This window comes from Neofelis nebulosa, chromosome 17 (assembly GCF_028018385.1).
Source record: "Neofelis nebulosa isolate mNeoNeb1 chromosome 17, mNeoNeb1.pri, whole genome shotgun sequence".
NCBI classification, from domain to species: domain Eukaryota; kingdom Metazoa; phylum Chordata; class Mammalia; order Carnivora; family Felidae; genus Neofelis; species Neofelis nebulosa.
In genome coordinates this window covers 34,934,182-34,957,472 of record NC_080798.1, presented here as the reverse complement: position 1 = coordinate 34,957,472, position 23,291 = coordinate 34,934,182, and the positions used below count along the sequence as shown (strand labels likewise).

Below are 23,291 nucleotides of genomic sequence, written 5' to 3'. Positions count from 1 at the left end.
CTAATACCATCAGTTAATTTGTCTGGGTCCCCCCCTCCCCCCCATATAAATGGAATCAGGCAGCATGTACTTTTTTGTATCTGGAAATCTTTTGATATTGTATATGAGGAATCTCCATGTGGCTTATAGTTCATGCGTTTTCACTGAGCCTAAGTAGAGTTTCTCAACCTTACCATTACTGATATTTTAGGCTAGATCCTTTTTTGTAGCAGGGAGCTGTCCTGTGCATTGTAGAATGTTTAACAGTATGCCTGGGCTCTACACACTAGAAGCCAGGAGCATTCCCATACAGTTATGACAAAAATCTCTCAAGACCACAATATATGTCTCCATTCTACTCTTGATGTGCATTTGGGTTCTTTCCAGCTTGGTACTAATAATAGTGCTGCCATGAATGTTCTAGTACATGCCTTTTAGTGGATGTATATGTGCATCTTGGTTGAGTTGTTCATCATTCTTGTTCATTGGATGAGCGGGTAAATAGACGGATGGGGGAGCATGGATGGATGGGTGGATGGGTGGATGGAGTGGAACCTAGGAGCAGAATTGTTGGGCCAAAGCTTAGTCCTAGATACCTCCAGTTTTCCAAAGTGGTTGTACAGATTGACCCTTCCACTGGGAAAGCTACGGGAGAGTTCCATTTGCTTCTTATCCTCCTGACACGTATTCATGGCATATATACTGGTGGGTTTGTGGTGGCATTTCATATCCCTGATGACTAATGAATTTGACACTTTCATGTGTTTCTTGGCCACTTTTTAAGCTAACATTGAGTGCTTTCTGAGTGCCATTTCCAGCCCTCTGATTTACAAGTGTTATGGAAGACAACAACGCCATCCCGTTTCACAGATGGCTAAATAGTAGTTGGTAAGAAGAGGAGCAGGGGGCTGTTCCTGGCAGTCTAATATGGAGCCCCCAGGTCCTGGAGCAGGCACCTTGCCTTTGCCATTCCCACATTGTCAGCTGGGCCACCCTAGCCACATTGAGATCTAACCATTTGTTTGAAGGTAGCTGTGGGACCATCTGCAGAGGTGCTGCAAAGACTCAACATTCCAATGGGAAGACGGACAGGAAGCAAATAAGGAAGGTGGCCAAGGTGAGTGGGCAGGGGGTGGCCCCTAGGCTATAAAGACTAAACATGAGGTGCAAGCAGCAAATTCAAAGTGAGTTTATTTACGGGAAGGTCATGAGAAGCAGGAACAGAAAGGGCCACGGGGAGGCGGTGTGGCAGTGAGGTCGCCCAAGTGGACTGTCATTTTCCGGGTGTGGGGGGCACAGGGGCCAGGCTGTGGGGGAGGTTTCTTGCCCTGGCAGCTTTGGCCAAGGCCCCATGGCGGGCATCAAACAAAGACTTTCATGAACTCCACCAGGCGTGGGTCCTTGTAGAGCTTTTCCTCCAGAGCCAAGTACTTCAGCGGGGCCAGCTCCTTGTGCCTGAAATCAGAGGCAGGAACAGGAGGTGGTGAGGGTTCACAACGCTCTGCTCCAGCCTCCTAAGTGTCCTGTCTGGCTCCCCCGTCCCTCACCGGTTGAGCCGCTGCTCCAGGATGCGGATGCGGAACATGGCCTGAGAGCAGTAACTCAGATACAAGTCCTCGTCCTCGACCGTCAGGGTCACCTGGTTCTCCTGGTACCACTGCTGCTTCTTCTGCAGCTCCTGGGTCTCCTGCGGGCATGGGGAGCAGAGAGCAGAGGAGTTGATGAGGGCCGGCCTTGCTACCACCATCCACAGAAGCCAGAGCGGCAGAGGCAGGGGCCACACAATGTCTTGCGTGGGAGCCAGTAGGGGGTCACATTTAGAGAGGCGTCGTGTTCATGAGGAGCAGGCCTCAAGACTGAGAGCCTGGTGAACAAGTTTCCAATATTTTCAGAGCTTCCAATTCCTTGTCTGCAGAATGAAGGGCACTGTATACCCTTGCACACACCAGAGAGCATTGTGTGCAGGTTAAAGGAGATAATGCATGGAAACTACATGGCACGTAGCTGAATATGAAATGCAGCGAGGACTAGGGGTTGTTATAATGTACCACCCCTCCATCCACCCCCCACCCCTCCACCCCTCCACCCCTCCCTCCCCACTTCCACCCAGCAAACAACGAGGAAGGACAACTCGGTCTTCTGGAAAATTCCAAGCACTGATTGACTCATTCCCCCTCACTGCTCCCTCAAAAGTGTGGCGATGGCGAGCAGACAGCCCCGGGTCCATTTTCTGGACGAGGATGCCGAGGTTCCCTCCCCTGCCCAGGCCCTGGCCGCACCTTCTCGAACCGGGCCTGGATGAGGTTGGCCTTGTCGATGAGCCGCTGCTTAAAGTCACTGAGGCACTCGTCCTTGACACGCATGGCCTGCCAACGTGTCATCTTCTCACTTGGCGGGAGCTGTGCCAGGAAGGGGGCCAGATAGTCCAGCTGGGCCTCCACCTGCCGCAGGTGTTCCTCGTGCATCACGCGCTCCTGTGGGGTGGGGGGGAGGGTCAGCTGGACGAGCAGGAGCCGCAGAGACCTCCCGACCAGCTCTGCATCAACATGTGACAACACAAAACTAGGCCTTAAATCCAGATCCCAGGGCCCGGTGCCGCTGGGACGGAGCCCGCGGAGGGGCTCTTCGTGCCGGCCCTCGTAGCAGTGGTCACAGTCAGTAACAGCCAAGTCTGCATACCTGAATTCACATCTCTCTGCCTGAGCCCTGGCAAATAACCAACGCTCAGCCGATGCTTGTTCAATAAATGGTAATAAATGGTGATCATAGTAACGGTAAATCAAAAACTGCCAATAACTCCCTTCTCTCTCTCTCTCACCCCCGGTCTTCTAGCCTGTATCGGCTGAGAACCAGTGAGTGGTCTAATGCCCTGTCCTGCCTCGACAACCCCAAACTATTTTCAGAAATCTCCACACTTGGTGGGTGAAGGAGATTTAGAAGCTGGCCTCGAAAACCCAGCTGGGCCTTGCAACCGGAGGGTATCACCCGAAAGTCCTGTGCAGCAGGTGCCCGAGAACTCAGGCCTGTGGCCAGAGTGGGCTCCCTGGGGCTACCGGCCCAGGTCCTGACCTTGAGGGGAGCCCTGGGTGGAGGTGGGTACACGATTTCCATTATTTTCCCATGCGGCAGAGGCCTTGGCTTGGCCACAGCGCCTGGAGGTGGGGGGAGACCTTCTGGATCCTGAGCACGCTTTAGTGTTCATCACAGAAACAGTCAGCTCAACAGCAAGGAGGACCACAATGGTGTCAATAGCTTTGTCCCGTATAAGGAGCTCCCTGGCAGAGTCCCTGATTGTCCTCACTGTCCCGGAGGCCTGGGGGGCAGCGGTGTCCAGGAAAAGCCAGGGCCTGGGCCAGGACACGAGGCTCACCATGGCCTCCCGATACTCTTTGCTCTTCTCGTTGCGCTTGGTGTCATAGATGGAGATGGTCAGCCTGTGCTCCTCCTCCTCCTCCTCTCGAAGCTTCAGGATCTCCAGCACCTAAATTGGAAAGCGGGGGATGGCATGGATAAGACACCCTCTACCCTTGCCTCCTCCCACCCACCCACCCACCCTCGCCACGGGACCACCTCCAGCTCCGACTCCCAGGCCTGATGTCTGGACAACTTCTCCTCATTCTTCAGCTTCATCATGGCCTCATACTGGTAGAGAAGCTTCTTGGTGTGCTCCATGGGCTCCACCTGGGACAACCACAACCACAGTGACAAGGAGAAGCAGCAATGGCTAGGGTCACGGGCAGACTCTGGAGCCAGACTGCTTGGGTTCAAATCTTCTCTTGCCGTTTTCTAGCTGTGTGACAACAAGCAACTTGCTTGACCTCTCTGGGCCTCAGCTTCTTCATCTATGAAAGTATAGATTATAAAAGAAGGTGAACTGGAAGCTCAGAGGGACTAAGGAATGTGCCAGAAGAGTGAGGAAAGCCAGCTCCTCAGAGGTGGTAGGACCTTCTCCTACTCCAGTGTTGGTCCGGGATCTGGGGTCAGCTTGGTCTAGGACTGGGGGGGAGGACGAGTAAGGAGAGTAGCCTGCTGGGTTGCCTTTCTTGATGGTAAAAGGGCAGATTTTCAGAGGAGCTGCCAAGATGAAGGTCCCCAGATGGGAGCTCTTGATTTTCCCAAGGGGCAGAGATGAATTTCCGGGCTGGGAACCATGAGTTTCCATCCCAGTTTCCCCAAGTCGTTGGGATGGCACAGAGGGCCCCGGGAACTTCTCCTCACCCACCCGGCCCACCCGGGCCAGCCACGGCACTCAGGCCCACCTCAAAGCTGATACACATGTCGGGCGTCATGACGATCTTGTTGCCCTTGTGGTCCACCTCGGAGCGCCGCAGGAACTCGCGCTTGGAGGCCGTGATGTGGTCGTCACGGCAGTGGTAGCGCAGCTGGATGCGCTCCTCCGAGATCAGAAACACGCGTTCCGCCACATCCTCATCCGCAGGCTGCTCGGGGTTGCGGGCAAACCGCTCTGTGATTTTCTGGGAGGCCAGATCATCATAGGACAGGAGGTGGGGAAGGGGCTCTCTGTGTACACCCCTGAGGGTGGAAGTAAAGGACAATCGGACACTGGGCTTTGGGGGCTTTTGGGACTTTATACGGAGCAGTCCTTCCCAGCCAGACAGTGGCTCTCTGGCTCCGTGGGTTCTCAGCACCCGGCCACCTCAGCCCTGTATGGTGCGGCGTTTCTTCTCTAGCTCTCTCCGCAAGATTCTATTTGCTCACCTCCAGAGATGGGGAGCTCACCACCTCTCCAAGCACCCTGCTTTATCATTAAGCATCCCTTACTTCCAGGAAGAGCCTCTTTGGTATACAGCCGTTAAACACAGTTGCCAAATAATTTGTAATGATGTAGAGGAAAAAGCGCACAATTTAATGTTAAGTGAGTGATGCACGGATTCTACCTTCCCTCGCGCACACACACCACACACACACCTCAGTTAGACTTAGACTCTCAAAACCAAACCTATTAACACATGGCAATATCTGAGAGATACCATCCCGAGATATTTTTACTTTTCTTGTTATATTTTTCCATATTTTCTAAGTGTTTGGTCATGAGTGTGCACTATTTATAATAGTAAGGAAGTAACACATCCATGGCCCAGTGGCTGAGGGCACAGCCTGGCATCTGACAGCCTCAGGGTCACAAAACAGGAGAGGGCACTTGGGAAAGATGTGGCTCCAGAGTCAGAGCTGTCCCCATCCCAGGGTCACCTCAGCCTGCCGGAGAGAGTGGGCACCCTATCCCCAGGCCCAGTGAGTGCTCACCACAATCGGCCGGGGGTTTGACTCTGCACTGTTCAGAGACAACTTCTTGACCCTGTCCCTGAAACTGACATGGCGATAGGAGAGGAAGTCAGACCGTCCTCGGTAATACTCCATCATTGTCTTCGATGTCTCCTCCCGCTTTACCAGGCCGTCCACACGGGCTCTGTCGTAAAACTCCATGATGCGGTCCGTTTCAGGTTGCATAGACTTGTACGAGTGCACTGTAGTGGGAGACGGGGTCCGGGAGGTCAGCAGGGTGAGACCAGGGGCTCTGGCCACTGGCTTGAGAACCCAACCCCAGACCCCAGGGACAAGGCATGCCCGTGAATGCTCATGGATGACCACGAGTTCTGTAACCAACCCCCTACTGCTGAGTATTTAGGTTGCCTCTGTCCTTTTGGTTATTATAAATGACACCATGTTGAACATCTGCATCATGCATTTTTCATTCTTGCCCATTATTTGCTCAGGACAAATACCAGCAGTAGCACTGCTGGTCAAAAAGCATACATAGTTGAGGGGCACCTGGGTGGCTCAGTCAGTTGAGCGTCCTACTTTGGCTCAGGTCTGTGATCTTGGTGCTCGTGGGTTCGAGCCCCACGTCGGGCTCTGTGCTGACAGCTCCGAGCCTGGAGCCTGCTTCGGATTCTGTGTCTCCCTCTCTCTCTCCCTCTCCCCTGCTCATGCTTTGTCTGTCTCTCTCTCTCCCCCTCAAAAATAAATTAAAAAAACATTAAAAATTTTTGTTTAGAAAGCATCGTTGGAAGCTACTATTGATTATTTTGCCCAACTGCTTTCCAGGGACATTGCGCCAGTTTTCTGTCCTACCAACAGTGACAGGGGGCAAGTGTGTTTGCTCACACCCAGTAGGACCATTTTCTTCATCTTTGCCAACATGAGGCTCGTAAGATGGTCCCTTATGGATTTCCTTCCTTCCTTTCTTCCTTTTCTTTCTTTTCACTTCAACTACCAAGTGAGATTGAAAATTTTTTTTAAGATGTATATTGACACTGTGTTTTTCTTTTGTGAGTCTTCGGTTAGGGCTGTTGATTCTCTGCCAACACATGTCCTTCCCTCACTTCCCAGACTCTGGGGCTCATGGCCACACCTCCGCCCCCTGCTGCATCGTCCTTGCGGAGCACATTCATTGGTTTTACTGCTCAGCATTCTGACCCCTTGGAAATGTGACCCCCCACCCCCCCAACTGTGTGCCTAGGCCTAGCCACAGAATGGGCCCCGCGGCCCTGGTTTTGACTTTCCTGGAGGGACATTTGTCACATTTCCTTGGATTTTCTGCACTTCCCCTGACCTCCCACACATCTGATTTGCTCAGGGAGGCAGAGGCGAAGTACACTGCTTGCCGCCTAAGAGCCCTGCGGACGCCTGGGTACTGGCTCCTCCCAGCACAGGCCAGCCACATGGAGGCTGCTCCAGGAATGAGAAGCGTCCCCACCCGGGGCTCCCAGCTGGACACTCACCACGCAGAGCCTGGGGGTGGCCTGGCTTGAAGTAGTCGACATTCAGGCCTGTGCTCTTGTCTATGTGTTTCAGCTCCAGCATGTCCTCCCGATTCTGAAACCACTCCTTTATCTCCAAAGTCTTGGTACCTGTGGGGCGCAATGGGTGCTTGGTGCAGCCAGGCCGGCTCCCCTGGCCTCCGTCCACCTGCCCAGCACAGAGGCCGGCAGGGCCCGCACTCACACCAAGAGAGTGGCAGCGACGTGCCCGAGGTCACACACCGGGTTGGGGACCCCGGCTCTTCTGCTCCCACGGGCGGGGCTGCCCCCCTTACACTCCAAGTCCTCGTAGGTGGTGAGGCGGCACACGAGGCCGTTGCTGTTGAGATATGGGGCCCACTTCTCCAGCTTCGCCCTCTTGTACTGGATCACCTTCTTCCCATTTGGGCAGCGGGTCTCGAAAGCTGCAGAAACAGAGCAGGCTGGGTCGCTCCTCCCCAGATCAGGGCAGTGGAGCGGGGGGACCGGAGGGCCACCCTCCCCACCCTCCCCAGCCACTCATCTAGTCGCTGTCCCGCTGTGCTGTCTGCTTAACTCCAGGCCCCCAGCCCACTGCAGGGAGATGGAGGAAAGTGGTCACCAGGGTGGCTCTGCCCTGGGGGACTTCTCAGGTTTGAGCCTGGCCGTGGAAGCTGTGACCTACCACACCACTCACCCACTGCCGGGCCTTGGCCTGTGCAGGTCTCCCTGCTGGAAACACTCTCTGCTGGGAGGCTGGGCCGGGTGTTCCTCCCCTGGTTCCCATGAAGCCCCCTCTAGCACTTCCCACCTATTAGAATAGCCCATGCCCTCGCTGTGGGTCTGGGCACCCCCAGACAGGCACCTCAGCACCCAGTAGATTCCGGCATGGGACACGAGTGTCCCTGCCCTCCTGCTTTCTCTGCCTGCTCCTCCTGGTCCTGACACCTCCACTCCCCTGTGCCACCTGTACTATGCTTGGCCTCCTCCTGGCAGGGAGGGTGCGGGAGGGGAATGACTGTGTCCTGGCCCCCTGTCCTTTATCACCCACCCTGTGTCACCCAGCGCAGCTTAACTGGGCCCCCTCCCGCATGCCAGGTGTCAGGCCCTCGGCCACAGAGCTACTGCATGTAGCAGGAAGGAAGGACGAGGGTGCGACAGAAGGCAGAAGGGGTGGAAATGAGGGGCTGGGGCAGCCTCAGCTGGCTCCCCCCGAACGGGCCCTGGGGAGGTGGGTGAACACATACGTGCATATACCTTCTGGGGAGATCTCAATCTGCTCCACCCATGAGGGCGGCATGTCGAAACTCTTATCCTCGTCCTCCTTGCCCTGTTGGGAGAGGGCGGAGGGGGCAGGCTCTGGTCAGGGCTGGGCCTTGGAGCAGCAGTTAGAGGCAGAGCCTCTGTCTTGCCCCCCAGGGCCAAGCCACAGTGGCCATCAGCTCCCCCAGGGGAGCCAGAGGTCACGGACGGTTCTGACCTGGCATGACCCAAGGTAGAGAGGAAGAGGGGTGGCTCAGGAGCCCTCCCTTGACCGCCTGGCTAGGACAGGAATCCCCTGCCCTGCGTGCCCCACCTCCTGTCAGCACAGGCACCAGGAACAGCTACGCATCCTTCCTTAAGAAAGGGTCTTCTGGAGTCAGGTGGACCCAAGCCCCACCCTCCATCTGACACCAGCTTGGTGTCCTGGGGGAGTAAGTCCCTTAACTGCTCTGAGCCTGTTTCCTAACTGTTAACTGGACCCCGTGGGAGGACTAACTGATAGAATATACAGGGATGCCTGGGTGGCTAAATCGGCAAAGCGTCTGACTCTTGATTTCGGTTCAGGTCATGATCTCACGGTTCTTGGGTTTAAACCCCAAGTCTGGCTCTGTGCTGACAGCTCAGAGCCTGCTGGGGATTCTCTCCCTCTCCCTCTGTCTCTGCCCCTCCGCTGCCCATGCTCTCTTTCTCTCTCTCAAAATAGATAAACATCTACTAAAAAAGAATGTACATAAACCACTGAGGCACTGCCTAGCTACTGTTTTTTTTCCCCCTCTTCCAGTCTTAGTTTCCCCATCTCTAAAATAAGGACTGGTCTACACAAATGGTCCTCAAGCTTGGTAACCACAGAAACGTGGATAAGATTTTCTCAATGTAAAACTGTTCTCCCACAAACATGGCTCACACCTCTGCCTCTTGTTCATCTAATCTGTGCTCCCTGGAGGCCAGCAGGGGGCGCCTGTGTCCCAGGATTTAGGGCACACGGAGGCTCTCTGGTCTCCAGAGATGAGGACGATGAGACAAGTTCGTCGTACCTATGGTCTCCTTTTGTCCCTGAGCAGTCCCAAGAGGTAGAACAGAGTCACTGTTCAGAACCCAAACTTGGGAGTCAGACTGTCAGATCCCAGGTTCAAGCCCCAGCTCTGTCACTTACAGGCCATTTACCATTGGGTAAGTTACTTCACCCCTGTGTTAAGTCTTCTTGTCTGTAAAATGGGATGATGATAATCATGAAGGATCATACGAACACCCACCTCACCAGGTGGTTGTAAAGACGTGGACGAGTTAGTTCAGGTTAAGTGCCTCCTGGCACTTAGGGTCATTCGAATGTTACTGGGGTGGGCTGAACTGTGTCCCCCTAATCATGCCCCAAAACCAGTACCTCAGGATGTGGCTACATTTGCAGACAGGATCTTTAAAGAGGTAGTTATATTAAAACTAGGCCATTAATCCAACGTGACGGGGTCCTTGTGAGACGAGATTAAGACACACACACAGAGGAAAGACCGCGCGAGGACCCAGAGAGAAGACAGCCATTTGCAAGTCAAGGAGAGAGGCTTCAGCAGAAGTCAACATGCCCACACCTTGATCTTAGACTTCCAGCCTCCAGAACTGTGAGAAAATTAATTTCTGTTGTTCAAGCCCCCCAGTGTGTGGCACTTTGTCATGGCACCTCTAGCAAACTGATACACTGGTACTATAACTGACCCCACTCCCCCATTTTACCCACAGATGGTGAAAATGAAGCTCTCCATGACTGGGAAGTTTGCCCAAGGTGTCGCAGCCAACAGCTAAGGCCTCTGGGCCCCTGACCTCCAGGCACGGGTCCTCACGGGGACCTGCCTGGAAGGCCCCCGGCCAGGATATAGGAGAGGGGGTGCTGATGCCGTGGGGAAGGCCCGAGGCCAAGGGGCTGATTAGAAAGACAGAGAAAGGCCTGGAAGCATGTGAGGGGGACCGTGGTGGCTATGCAGGAAGGTCTGGAAGTGAGGCCAGGGCTTGTGGGCATGGTCCCATCACCCTACTGCGGGGCACATGCTCTTAACAGAAGCAGGGCAACCACTGACCAAGGCGGGCTGTGTGTGGGGCAGGAGCCATGGATGCAAGTCTCAGCCCTTCCCTACCCCACTGGGTGTCCCGGGCAAGTCAGTGGACCTGCTTGGGCCCGAGTTTGCCCATCTGTAAAATGAGAGCAGGGTCCAGGCCCTTCTGCTTTGAGGGATCTATAACCAGTCTGTCTGGAACATTCCCCACCAATACACATACACATGGTGGGGGACATGGGTCAGGTCGGCCTGAAGCAAGACAGGGCGTGAAGACCCTGTCCCACCGCCCAGCCCCGCGCTGCTGAGACTCACCAGGTTTTCCACATCGTCATCATCATTCAACCCATCTTCCTCTTCCTCAGTCAAGGACAGGTGAGACTTCTCGGTCCCCAAGAGCAGGTACTCCCATCTCACAGGGTCTCCCAGGTCAAAGACCAAGTCCTGGTGGGGGAAGGATCATCTGAGTGCACCCCACCGCCAGCACACCCCCTCCCGTTCCACGCGGTAGCAGGGAACAGCCGTATCCGGAGTAGAGGAGGGACCTGGGCCAGGGTCTCAGGGGGGCAGAATGTCGGTTCCAGGCCACCTCTCAGAGGCCACGCCCATCCTCCTCATTTCAACAGGGAAACTGAAGCCAGCCCCGCTGTCCAATCTCCCTGAGAAGACAATCCCGCTGTTGGTCTCTGTGAGACTTGGCTACTCTCCGGCCTGGGACGGTCCTGGATATGGGGCTTATCCTGCTGCATCGGCGGGGGAGGGGGTGTCCCAGGTGGTGTTCAGAGCAGATGCAGGCCAGCAAGACTTTACGGACGGGGAAATGGTGGGTTTGAGAAAGGGCCAACGCACGGTTTCTACCCGTGCCAGGGAGAAAGGAACCAGGCAGGCACACGCAGAACTGTATAGAAGAGGCAGGCAGGAATCTCTCCTCCATTGGGGGGGGGGGGGGGCGGGCTCTCACCTTTTCAGCCCAGCCTACCTGAGCCTGGGTTCACCTGCCAGATAACTCCCAGCAGATGGGGGCACTCAATGTCCCAATCTACCTCCCCAGGATGGCACCCCCTGACCCCAACACCCCCAGAATCAGTGTCCCAGAGGGAGGTCAAAGGCTTAAGAATAGCTTCCCACAAAGGATTTCAACATGACGCTGTCCCGAAGGCAGCTCTGATCTGAGACCACCCTGAGTCCTGGGGGGCTCTTACTCTGCTCTAGCTGGGAGGTGGGGGGAGAGGAACGAGGAACATGGTGGAGGGCAGGGAGGGAGAGAACTGCCCACAGATGTAGTAGTGACTGCGGATAGCCAAGGCTTAGAGGAGAGGAAGCTAACCACACAGATGTTTGTATTTCTTTAAAGTACGTCCTCCATTCCATCACCTTGATAACTAGAAGCAGTAGTTAGGTGTTCTGATACTTTAACTTAAAGTTCTGTTTCCACAGAGAAAGCATCCATGAATGGACCACCACCACGTCCGTGAGCCTGGGGTGTGTTTGCACCAGCCAGTCTCTGTGTGGGTGCCTCGCGTGGCTCCCCGTTCTCAATGTCATTTCAGGGTCGTCCGAAGGAACAGAGCAGCCGCTCCCACTCTCCCCTGGCAGAAGTGACAGCCAGTGTCATGATCTATTTCTTCATGGCCTCACTTGGTGATGCAGTACAGCCTCTCTGGCTTCGCTTTCCACCAGACCACCCTTCCATCTCCACCTCATCTCATCATCTTGTGCTATCCCTGCCACAGATTTCCTTCTCCTGGCACTGGTGCAGAGCATGCTGGGAGGGGGAGGCTGAAGGACCTTCAGTCCAGTCTGGGAGGGGGCGAAGGAGGACTGTAAGCAGCCTCTAAGGGTCCGTTAGCCTTTAGAGGGCACTGACCACCATGGCAGTTAGGAGCCTGGGCTCTGGGGGAGGGCAGTCTGGGCGCTGCTCTATCTGTGTGGTGGGGTAGAAGCTCTTTCTGTAAAATGAGAGTAACAACAGCTAACATTTGTTGAACAGGCAGGGACTATTCTAAGCATCTACTGCACATCCACCCCACAACGTTGTGAAGTCAATGAGAGCCAAGCCTGGAATCAGGCTGAGAGGCCAGCGTGGTGATGGGAGGGGGGGCTGGGCTGATCCTCACTTCGCTCAAGGCAGAAGTTTCCCCACCTCAGAACATCTGACTTCCACACAGGGTGACTTGCACTGGGGCACAGGTGCATCAATTCTGCCCATCTGCCACAGGGGTGACAGCAGTCCCCTGGGACAGGGTCACCTTGGAATAGGGGGCAAAGGGCCCAGGATCCACCTTTGGGAAACTGGCCTGGTTGGAAATGGAGGAATTTGGAAACAACAAAAGAGCACAGGATGTGGAGCCTGGAGCTTGTGTCTCATTTGATTTGTGTACGGCACAATGAATTTCTAGAAACTGAATGCACTCTGGTTCCCTGCACCCAGATTAAGAAATAGAACATTGCCCACACTCCAGAAAGTCCTTTTGTGTCCAGTTACGACTCTCCCTCTCCCCCAAACGTGTGCATGTATTTTTAACTTACGTAAGTGGCACTGAATTTTATACACACACACACACACGTATGTGTGTATACATATCTACACACACATTCATGGGAATTCGTTGGACTATACACTTAGGATGAGTATATTTTCTGCATATTTTTCTACACTTTAATACATTGTTTTAAAAAATCACTCATGGGGCGCCTGGGTGGCGCAGTCGGTTAAGCGTCCGACTTCAGCCAGGTCACGATCTCGCGGTCCGTGAGTTCGAGCCCCGCGTCAGGCTCTGGGCTGATGGCTCGGAGCCTGGAGCCTGTTTCCGATTCTGTGTCTCCCTCTCTCTCTGCCCCTCCCCCGTTCATGCTCTGTCTCTCTCTGTCCCAAAAATAAATAAAAAACGTTGAAAAAAAAATTTAAAAAAAAAAATAAAAAATCACTCATATAGGGGCGCCTGGGTGGCTCAGTCGGTTGAGCGTACGTACGACTTCAGCTCAGGTCAGGATCTCTCAGTTCGTGAGTTCCAGCCCCGCGTCAGGCTCTGTTCTGACAGCTCAGAGCCTGGAGTCTGTTTCAGATTCTGTGTTTCCCTCTCTCTGCCCCTCCCCCACTCACACTCTGTCTCTATCTCTCAAAAATGAATAAACGTTAAAAAATCACTCATATAAACTAACAATCCACTTTTTATAAGGATACACAAATCAAAAGAGAGACAATAATCATATTAGAATGGTTATTTATGGACAAAGGAGTGGGCTATGGGGACTCAGCTAATGGGGAAAGTCTGAAGCTCGGTGGTGGCCAGCTCACCCCACAGGTCACTCCCCCAGCATACCCCCCCACCCCCGCCCGACTGTGCCTGTCACATCGCCCCCGCCCCCTGGCCCAGTACCTTGCAGCAATTCCAACAGTCCTGCATGTTGACCCAGTAGTTCTTATGGTTCCAGAGGCTCTCGATGCCCAGGAAGTGGTCGTCCTGGGTGCTGTAGCTGCGTGCCGTGAATGGGTCGATAAAAAAACTCTCAGGCACCTCACGCTTCCCCGACAACACCAGGACCCAGGAGTGCACACGTAGGCCATGCAGGGGGTCAGTCTTTGCTTTCTCCACATCCTGCACAGGAAAGGTGGGTGACCATGGGCCAAGGGGTGCGAAGGGGGGGTGTCAGGGGCCCAAACATCTCCCCAGGGCTGGGGAACCAGCAGGCGAGCCAATTTCTGATCCTGATGGCAGCACTGGCTGACTGCATGACCTTGAGGACATCACCCCCCTTCTGAGCCTGTTTTCTTATCTGTAAAATGGGACGGTCTGAGTTTATCTGTAGTTTACAAACTGGGCCCTTTGGAGTCCCGAAGTATCTGGGATTTACTGGCTTTCTGCGTTGTGATTCTGGGTGAGATATCATCCAAAGGAAGGTGGAGGGGTACTGTGTGGCCTCTTTGTCTTCTTCCCTCTGGAAGAAGGGTGACTGTGTCATGTTCTTCTTTGTATCCCCAGTGCCTGGACCACAGGAGATGCTAGTAGATATTATATGGAAGCGAAGGATGGGAGGGAGGGAGGAAAAGAGTCGGGGGGGGGGGACGGGGAGATGAGAGTGTGGATGCATGGATGCATGGAAGGAGAGCCGGGAGGATGGATGGGAGGATCCAGACCTGGGATGATGGGGAACCAGGGAGGATGGATGAGGAGTATATACAGGTAGGGAAAGAGTCTGGAACAAGGAGGACACCAGAGTCCAGCACAGAAAGGCTGGCTCCAGGCAGCAGAGCTCTCTGACATTAGAAACTCATGGCAGAAGCTGGCTGACCACCAGTGGGAGCTTCCCACATGGCTGGACTGATGTGGGGGATGATGAGGCGGGAAGAGGGGATGCAGACCCGGGTGTGCGGATCTGTGTCGGTTTACAGTTGCCAGCGGCCTCTCCCGGAGGACTGAGTGCAGGGGCTGAGGATGCGGACCCACCAGGAGGCGCTCTTCCTCCTCCCTCAGCTGCCTCTCCTCCTCCGCTTTGATCTCCTCCTGCTTCTTTGTCTCCTGCTCTTGCTGGAACCTGCTGGTCAGGTCCCTGGGCGGTTTAATGGCATACTTCTTAGGTGGTACCTTTTCTTCCTCCTGGACCACCTGTCTCCCAACGAGAGAAGGATCAGTGGCCCTGCGTCGCCCGCCCCACTGACCAGGAGGTCACAGCTGCTCCTGGAGTCCCCAGGCTTTCTGGCCCTAAATGCAAGAGCCTCAGCTCCCATTCCCTGACTTCAGGCTCTTCTGTAGAATGGGATGGGAATAAGAACCTTCTCTCGGGCTTGTTCTGAGACCTAAAGACAGGAAAACGCCCACGGGAGGTGCCGGGCGCGGCAGAGCTCAGGAGATGAGATTTTCGCCCCTTCGCCCCCCACTGCCCTTATTAGCTATGATCTGGATCTGACCCAGAAAGCGGGAGAATTGTCAGGAGTCGGACTTCCCAGACTCTGGCATTGGAGGGTGTCTCGTGTTGACCTAAAGACTCTTCTGGGCTAGGAAGGAGAAGAAAGCCTGTGTGCATGCACGCACGCGTGTACAAATGTGTGCCAGGTGGTCAGCACAGTGTCGAGGGAAGAACAGCGCAGAGGCTACGGAGGGGGCCTGCCACAGTGAAGAGGGAAAATGGCCAGTCTCCGCAGCTGCCCATCAGCCAGGTGGGGCCTCAGCCCCTGTCTCCGTTCACCAGCCGTGTGGCTTCGGCCATGTTAGTCCATCTCTCTGTTCATCTCTACATACTTTGTGAAATAGGAGAGATAACACCCACCACACAGCGCTCTTGTGAGGGGAAGCCACATCAACGGACGTGAAAGCGGTTTGTAAACCCAAAAGTTCTCGGGGCGCCTGGGTGGCTCAGTCGGTTAAGCGTCCGACTTCGGCTCAGGTCACGATCTCACAGTCCGTGAGTTCGAGCCCCGCGTCAGGCTCTGGGCTGATGGCTCAGAGCCTGGAGCCTGTCTCCGATTCTGTGTCTCCCTCTCTCTCTGCCCCTCCCCCGTGCTCTGTCTCTCTCTGTCTCAAAAATAAATAAACGTAAAAAAAAAAAAAATTGAAACCCGAAAGTTCTCTGCATCTAGTAGCTATTCTATCACTTTAATTATTAACATTTTGGCTGGGGTAAGAGGCCGGAGTGTGGGCTCCCAGGCCTGCGGAAGCCAAGCGGAAGGCAAGGCGGCCTTCACTCCATCTTTCGGGGGGAGGTGGACCTGCGAGAGCAAGACTATCACCCGGTGCCTCCCTCCAGCAGAGCACCAGCCCCAGGGCCCCCGGGAGCTCGCTCAGGTGTGACACAGGTGCACATGCATAGTGCTGGAGGCCCCAGGCCCCCCGATGCCCTGTCCTGAGCTGCAGACACCCACGGGGGCTTAACTCTGATCACAGAGCCCTGGAGTCAATCCAGTTCCCCAATAGCATTTTCTGTCTGTATCGTGGCTATTTCCCAAAATGCAGAGATGCTTTTGGAATCCTAAAATTAAATTCATTTCAGAGCGTCTCTTGTGTTCACAGCAGCCTCTGGCCAGTTGGGAGCTGTCATGTCAACAGATACGAAAACACACCCACCACCTGCTGGAGAGTTGGTGACAATTTTTTTGCTGTTAAAAAGGGGTCTTTTGAATTGGGAGGAAATAGTGGGGCGGAGGGGGGTGGGGAGGAGAGCGAACTAAATGCCCACTTGTCTGTTTTTTTCCTTACATGAAAACGGCTAGGGGGATTTTTATCAAACACGGAGGATAAATCTGGGAGAGACTGACTTCAGAAGCCGGTGGAAGCCGGCGGCAGTCACAGAATTCACCTGGTGGGGAACAGCCGCTTGGAAGTGAGTTAGGACAAGGGAAGGAGGACAGCGATTCGGGGAGCCGCGCTGTGTGTGCTGAGACACCGGGACAGACACACCAGGACAGACACACCGGCAGCGTGAATGAAGTCCGGGGCAGCGGGGGGCTGCTTGTGGGGCCGGGAAGGGGCAGGAAGGGAGGGGACGCGCTGCGTCACCAATGGCACGCCTTGCGGGATGCCCGGGGCAGCACGAGCCCCCGTACCTCCTGGTGCTTCACGGTGAGCGGGCACACGTCCCGCGTCAGGTCCATTTGACACATGTCCTGTGAGCCGTAGCCGTTGACACAGTAGGCGTCGTAGCCAGCGCCGAGGAGCATGGAGCAGAGCAGCGTGCTGAAGTCGAAGCAGTTCCCCTCCTGGTACTTGAGCACGGTGGTCGGGGAGTACAGGTGGGAGGGCTGGCCGCAGAGGGCTAGTCAGCGCAGCCGCCCCATTGCACCCCTACCTGTCCTCCCACCGGCCAGCAGCCTGATGTTAGGGCCAATGCGCATGCGGGACCCCTCCCCACTCCAGGCTCCTCCCCTTTGTCAGGCCGAAGAGCCTACCGAGAATGGGATGGAAACCTCGGACCATGTGTAGAAACTGCAATCCACATTTGCCTATAATTTTAAGTGGCTGTGGACTTCCTGATAGGAAACCATCTGGACTAGTTAGAAGCTTCTGGTCTAATGCTCTCTGATTGGTCGTTTTACGGTTTTATCCAAAGTTGTCCTCACTTCTTCTGATCGAAGGATCTTGCCTTTCTCCCCTCTCCCTGTGCATCTATCCCTCTCTCCCTGTCTCCCTCCATGATCAGTGGGAAACACACTGAGCTAGACAGAAGCCCAAAGATGAGGCTGGGGGTCACAACCAGCAAGGCCCTCCCCTCTCTCCTTTTCTCACCTCTTCAAGTCGTGAGAGGAAGACTCTGAAGGCAGAAGGAGGCAAAGGAGGCAAAGAGGTAGGAGCCAGGAGACCAGGCTTGCTGTGTGACCTCAGGCAAGTGGCCCTCCCTCTCTGGGCCCATTTCCCCACCCCACCCTAGAGGGGTCTCTGAGGGGCTCAGACCAGATGCACTACGGCCTGTGGTGTGAGCCTCACTGAGCCTCCTTCGCCATATCCCCGGCTTCCCCTCCTAGGTCCCATGGGCCTAAGGATGCAGCCAGGGGTGGCTTACCGGCTTGAGGGGGTCCGGCAGGGGCACCATGGAGAGAAAGTCTGAGACGAACTGGGCACAGCTGTCCCAGTTGTAGAGCTCAGGGTAGGGCATCAGTGTGGGTCGGATGGTTGTGCTCACGAACTTCTGCAAGGGGAGAGACCACAGGCCCCCGGAGGGCTTTCTACCTGGGGGTTGGTGGGGGGAGGCCAGCGCTCCCAGCAAGCCAGAGCCCTGGGTGGGGAGGCTCTCTAGGCCTCTGCCGCTCCAGCCCAGATGCCAAATAAGCTTGTGCTCTGCTGAGTGCTGCCAGACCAGGCACCACCTCCCGATCCCCCAACAACCCTGTAAGTCAGGCCCAGTGGCAGATGGGGAAACTGAGGCTCTGAGAGGTGAGCTGACTTGTTCAGGTTCACAGTCGGTAGCAGATCTGGCCTGTCTGGCTCTTGACCACCACCCAGTGTGAGGGAGCTAGTGCTACCCCTTTGAGCGGCTGCTGTCACCCCAGGGCCCATGGCCCAGTCCTCTGTGGTCTCCCTGTAGATTCAAGAAGGCCCACCAGCATAGGATGTCACATGGCCCCACCCGTGCAGGCCCGCTGATTGCTCCAGGGGAAATGCACACCTGGGGTTACCAGATCAAGAGAAGCGGGAGCTGGGACCCGTATGGGAATCACTGAGTTTCAAATGCTGGCAGCTAATACCAATGTTAAAAATTACCATGTGGACCAAATAAAACAGTCTGTGGGTCCCTATCAGCCTGTGAGCTGCTGTTTTGCAACCTTTGCATTCATCCTATGCCATTCCACCTAGAGATGGGGGAAACTGAGGCCCAGAGACACTCAGGACGTGCTTGGGTTACAGGGCTGGAGGGAAGGAGGCCAGGGCTTGGGTCCCAGTCTATCTCATCTTATTTCTCTGCCCTTCCCTGGACAGAGCTGGGGTCCGGGGCTGGAGACTGCACCAGGTGTCTAGCTGCCCCGTAGCTGGCGTGGGGTCTCCAGGCCCCCAAAGGCCCCCAAGGGTGATTCACATCGACCCTGCTGAGGTCTGCTGGCATTCGGATTTATGCTATCCCCAGATATAAACTCTGACCCATGAGCTTTGGCCCACCTCCCTCCACCCTCTGCTCTCCAGCCCTTGCCCTACCCTCCACGACCCGGCCTTACGGGCACTTCGCACTCATTCAGTGGGTGCAGGAAGAGGGGCACGCGGTCTGGGCACAGGTGGCTGTACTGGCGGGAGAAGCTGTCCGCCACCTGCAGCAAGTGTTCCTCCTTGAGCGTGTTGCTTTGGTAGGAGAGGGGTAGCTTGGAGGTGTCGATAGTGTCCTTGGTAAAGGTCCTGTGCCCGTAAGAGGGGTGGCATTAGTCCGTGTAAGGCTAGGCCTGGCACACAGGGAACCATCAACCCACCTTAGCTGCCGTTGGCTCTATTCTTTCCTCATTTAATCCTCACAGCTGCCTAGAAGCATCATCATCCTGTGCACTTTTAAATAGAAACGGGAACGGAGGCACAGAGAGGTTGAATGACTCACCCAGGGTCACACAGCTAGTGAGGGGCAGAGAGGGGACTTGGACCAGGCCGATTGAAAGCAGAGCCCTCCTTCATATCTGCCTCCCTCTATGTCCGGTCCTGCCTCCCAGCCCTAGGGCCACTGTTCTGTCTGGCTCTTCTCTCACCCAGCCCTGGTCTGACCCTCATCAGGGCCGCCAGGCCCAAAACCCCCACCCTGGCACGCACGAGAGCTTCTCCGGGATGGCCATCTCAATGTCTGACAGCTTCTTCTCCAGGTCTCTGAGCATCTCCTGTGTCATGGGGGCTTCCTCCCTCCGCACCTCCATCGGCCTCACCACCTTCTCGCCCCTCTCAGCCCGCACGGCCGCCTCCTCCCGCTCAGCCTCCTCCTCCTCCTCCACTTTCTCCTTCAGGACCTCCATCCTGGCACGTCTCTGGCTGCCTAGAGGCGGAATGTCTGTGGGAGGGATAAATGCACTCAGAATGGCCCACTCCAGCCACCAAGACCACCTGTGTCTCTGGGAGGTGGTTTAGAGGGGGGACAAGCGAGCCCCTCTTAAACTTCTATTGGGGAGAGTCTTGCTTGATGCTGGCATGCCTGTAACACCTTTCTGACATGTGCAGACCTCTCTTAAAAACAAAGACACAGCAGGCCACAGGTTGAAAGCTATTGTCAAGGCCAGAGTAGGTCCTGGTCCAAACTTACTAATGCTGCTTGCCAACCTTCCCTCCATCCCTCCTTCCCTCCTCCCTCCATTCTTTCTTTCTCTCTCCCTTCCTTCCTTCCTTTTCTTTTTTCTTCCTTCCTTCTTTCCTTCCTTCCTTCCTTCCTTCCTTCCTTCCTTCCTTCCTTCCTTCCTTTTCTTCTTTCTTTCTTTCTTTCTTTCTTTCTTTCTTTCTTTCTTTCTTTCTTCTGAAAGTACCTTCTCTTTATGGCAAGCAACACTAATACCATAGAGGTTACAATGGTATTATCAAGTTTCCTATTAAGATATACTTATTAAGTCGGACAAGTGAATTGGAAAATTATTCATAACAGTAAGGTGATATGGAATATAATGAAAGGAGAAAGAAGGAAGGAAAAAAAAGTAACATCACCAAATTCGGAGCTGAGGCACAGAGAAGGCAAGGGCAGGGCACCCGGCCAGAGGGCAGGTGTGTGGGATGTGACATACATAGCCTGTTCTCTCCGGGCCAAGCCCTTTGTCAGCCCACAGGATGGAGGTCTTTTGGGGAGCCACATTGAGATGACATTTGTGCTCATGTGCCCTAGGGAAGCCCTTACCCGCAGCCACAAGGCAAAGCCTCACTGTAGTGGACCACTAGTTGCCTCCCCAAAGATCCAGTCCCCTCTTCCATATATGGCAGAACCCCAATTTCACTGGTGGCAACAATGTGCTTGGTTTGAAATGTTCAGCTCCCGGCCTCACTTGCAGCTGGGGGTGGCCTCGGCGATGTGAACCCGGTTCTGGCCACTGAGATGTGAGTCCAAGTTGTCAGATGGTAAAGTGCAGGGCCCAGCTGGCACGGACTGTTTGCCCTTCTCTTCTTCCTGCATAAAGCAGGAGGTGGGACAGCCAATGCCTGATCGTGAGATGACCACACATGAGGACCAAAGCTGCCTGCTAAGGACAGCAGAGTGGAGAGACAGGGGGATCTGGGGTCCCAAACGGAACCCTGGCGGCCCTGAGTGCCACCTCCAGACTTCCCGTCATGTGAGAAAATCCAGGCTCTGCTTATGGAAGTGGCCATGTGGGGTTCCTGTTACACCAGCCCAGCTGATCCAATGGCCTCCTGCCTCCTGGCTCCAGTTACAGTCTTTGGTATTTGTAGTGCTCTACCTCAAATGTCCCGTTTCTTTATGGCACACAGGGCAAAGGTCCAGAGGGGAGGGAAACCAACCCAATGCCCAGGGTGTGGTGGAGTGGGAACAGGGGAGAAAAGAGCAGGGTCTCCCCAAGATTTGGGTGGAGCCAGGATCCAGGGGGGGCAAAAGGGACCAGAGGGTAAAGGCTGGGCCCACCTCCCCACTCCAATCCCCATCTGGAGCCTCAGCTTCCTGGGGAGGCAAACTGACCGCCAGCCTGGCTAAACGGAGAACTTGGCTGTGCCATCAGTTTCTGCTGGGGCCTTGGGCCACTCCCTGCCCGTTTCTAGGCCTCATTTTCCCTTCTGCAACATGAAAGGAGAGACAGATGTTTTCTGTCCCATGCTGACATTCTGTAGGACTCAGGACCCAGTAATGCACCTGTTACTGGAGGTTAGCCCGCTTGAGGCCCAGGTGGCCGACATCACGGTGGAGGCCTGTGTCTAGCAGGCTCATTCAGGACCCCAGTTCTCTGCAGGCAAACCTCCCACTGTGCCTGCCAGCCCCGCAGCACACCCCAATGCTCAGATCTGTTTGTCTGCCCCTTGGGCGCAGAGAGTATTCCTCCACAGGGAGGACAGTAATAACCATCACTAGGTGCTTACTGTGTACCCGATACCTACTGTGTGCCAGGCACCGTGCTAAGGGCTTCCCAGAGATAATCCCACACATCCTGCAATGAGTCAATGAGATCTCAGAAAATATGTATTGGTCTGTGCCTCAGTTCCTGGCACAGAGGTCCAGAAACGCTTGGAATTTGCTGAGTGATGAGAGCACAGGGAGCATCTTTTGTTCTGACGAGGGGACTCTGGGTGGGCTCTGGATGGGGCTGGTCATCGCGAAGGCCATGCTATGCTTAGAAGCTCAGAATCTTCAGCCCCACGACCCCCACTTCTCTAAAGAGAGGAGAGCGGTTTGGAAATGAAGTTAATAATTGATGGTGCTAAATGAGGAAGCCTCCATAAAATACCAGCCGGAGGGGGTTTGGAGAGTTGCCAGGTGGGTGAACCTATCCACCCATATGACACCACCACCCCCACAGGGACGGAAGCTCCTGTGCCTAGGTCCCTTCCGGACCTCACCCTATTACCTCTTCATCTAGCTACTCATCTGTATCCTTTTTGGATCCTTCAATAAACTGATGAATGCAAGTAAGTGTTTCCCTGAGTTCTGTGTGCCATTTGAGCAAATTAATCAAACCTGAGGAAGGCGTCATGGGCACCAACCTCCAATTTGTAACCAAGGAAGACAGAAGTTGTGGGTAAACCTAGGGACCTACTACTTGAGATCGGTGTCTGAGGTGGACAGGCCATCTTGTGGGACTTAGCCCTGAATCTGTGGGGTCTGATTCTATCTCCAGGTAGATAGTGTCAGAATTGAGTTACATTGTAGGACACCCAGCTCACAGAGAATTGCTTGGTGAGTCACACATTTGGTGACCAGAAGTGTCAGGGGTAAAGTGTCCCGTGTGAGTAGTAAAGGAGAAACACAGGAGATAGGACACTGAATTGAGTTTTTCCATTACGGACTCTAAGAAGCAGACAGTGCTATGATACCCACTTTGCAGATGAAAAAATTGAGTCCTAGAGAGGTTAAGTGCAGTGCCTAAGGTCACAGAGCTAGTAAGTAGCAGGTCTGGGGTTAGAAATATATTTCTGGCCTTGAAAACCAGGCACTTAAGGGCCTATTGAGATGGGAAAGTTCTAGAAGGGATGAGGCTGGGGGGGGGGGCGGGGAGTGGGAGAGGTAAGTAAAGATAGAAATGGGGATAAGGCCAAGGTATCTGTAGGCTGCAGAGGGTTACAACTGTGACAGGCACTGAGATGGGCCCTGAGCCCAAGGTCACAGAACACCTTTATCAGAGGTGGAGCTGAGCTAAATACTCCCCAAACCAGACTGCCTCCTCAGCTACAGCCCAGTGTGGGGAGGGCAGTCCCTGCCCAGAGGCCCTCCCCAACCCGCAGGCCATTTTCTGCACCCGTCCCTGGCAGCAGCCTATACACACACACACACACACACACACACACACCCCTTCCCCAGAAAGATCAGGGCTGGAAGCCCCCCAAGCAGAAAAAGCCCCCTCCCACCACCACCCTACTTCTTACCCTGCCACCAGCTACCTCAGGTCCTGGGCTCCCTCCTCACCCCTCTGAGAACAGCCTCGACCATCTGTTAGCCCATCTCCATGGTAACAGCTTTCGGAAGCTGAGGACAGGTTCTGGGAGAGGAGGCCTCTGGGAAATGTAGTCTGTCACTGTCCCGGCCTCGGTCCGGAAGACCACCTGCTATAGGTCCCTCAGCAAGCGACAGGCTGGAGCCAGTTCGTGCCAGGTTGCAAGATCTGATTGTTAAAATTTCAGAAATGTTTGCAAGCCCGTTGACAAACAGCCACGATTACACATTAAATTAG

At 54.7% G+C, this 23,291-nt stretch overlaps 1 protein-coding gene across 2 annotated transcripts; it reads right to left on the bottom strand.

Moving 5' to 3' along the window:
* Window positions 1-1,152: 1,152 nt before the first annotated feature.
* Window positions 1,153-23,086, bottom strand: DRC7 (dynein regulatory complex subunit 7). 2 transcript variants are annotated; one of them, XM_058708114.1, is made up of 18 exons: window positions 22,987-23,086; window positions 19,240-19,471; window positions 18,666-18,840; window positions 17,519-17,644; window positions 16,566-16,760; window positions 14,473-14,631; window positions 13,405-13,623; window positions 10,340-10,468; window positions 7,977-8,049; window positions 7,037-7,165; window positions 6,723-6,851; window positions 5,245-5,465; window positions 4,239-4,454; window positions 3,550-3,660; window positions 3,350-3,460; window positions 2,259-2,453; window positions 1,527-1,666; window positions 1,153-1,434 (listed from the first exon to the last, which is right to left on the bottom strand). In XM_058708114.1, exons 2-18 carry the CDS (start codon window positions 19,434-19,436, stop codon window positions 1,341-1,343), a joined length of 2,619 nt encoding a protein of 872 aa, XP_058564097.1. In that variant the 5' UTR covers window positions 19,437-19,471; window positions 22,987-23,086; the 3' UTR covers window positions 1,153-1,340. The 2 variants fall into 2 exon arrangements, with proteins under 2 accessions (XP_058564097.1, XP_058564098.1); XM_058708115.1 differs by having other exon boundaries at window positions 23,002-23,019.
* Between the last annotated feature and the right edge of the window lie 205 nt (window positions 23,087-23,291).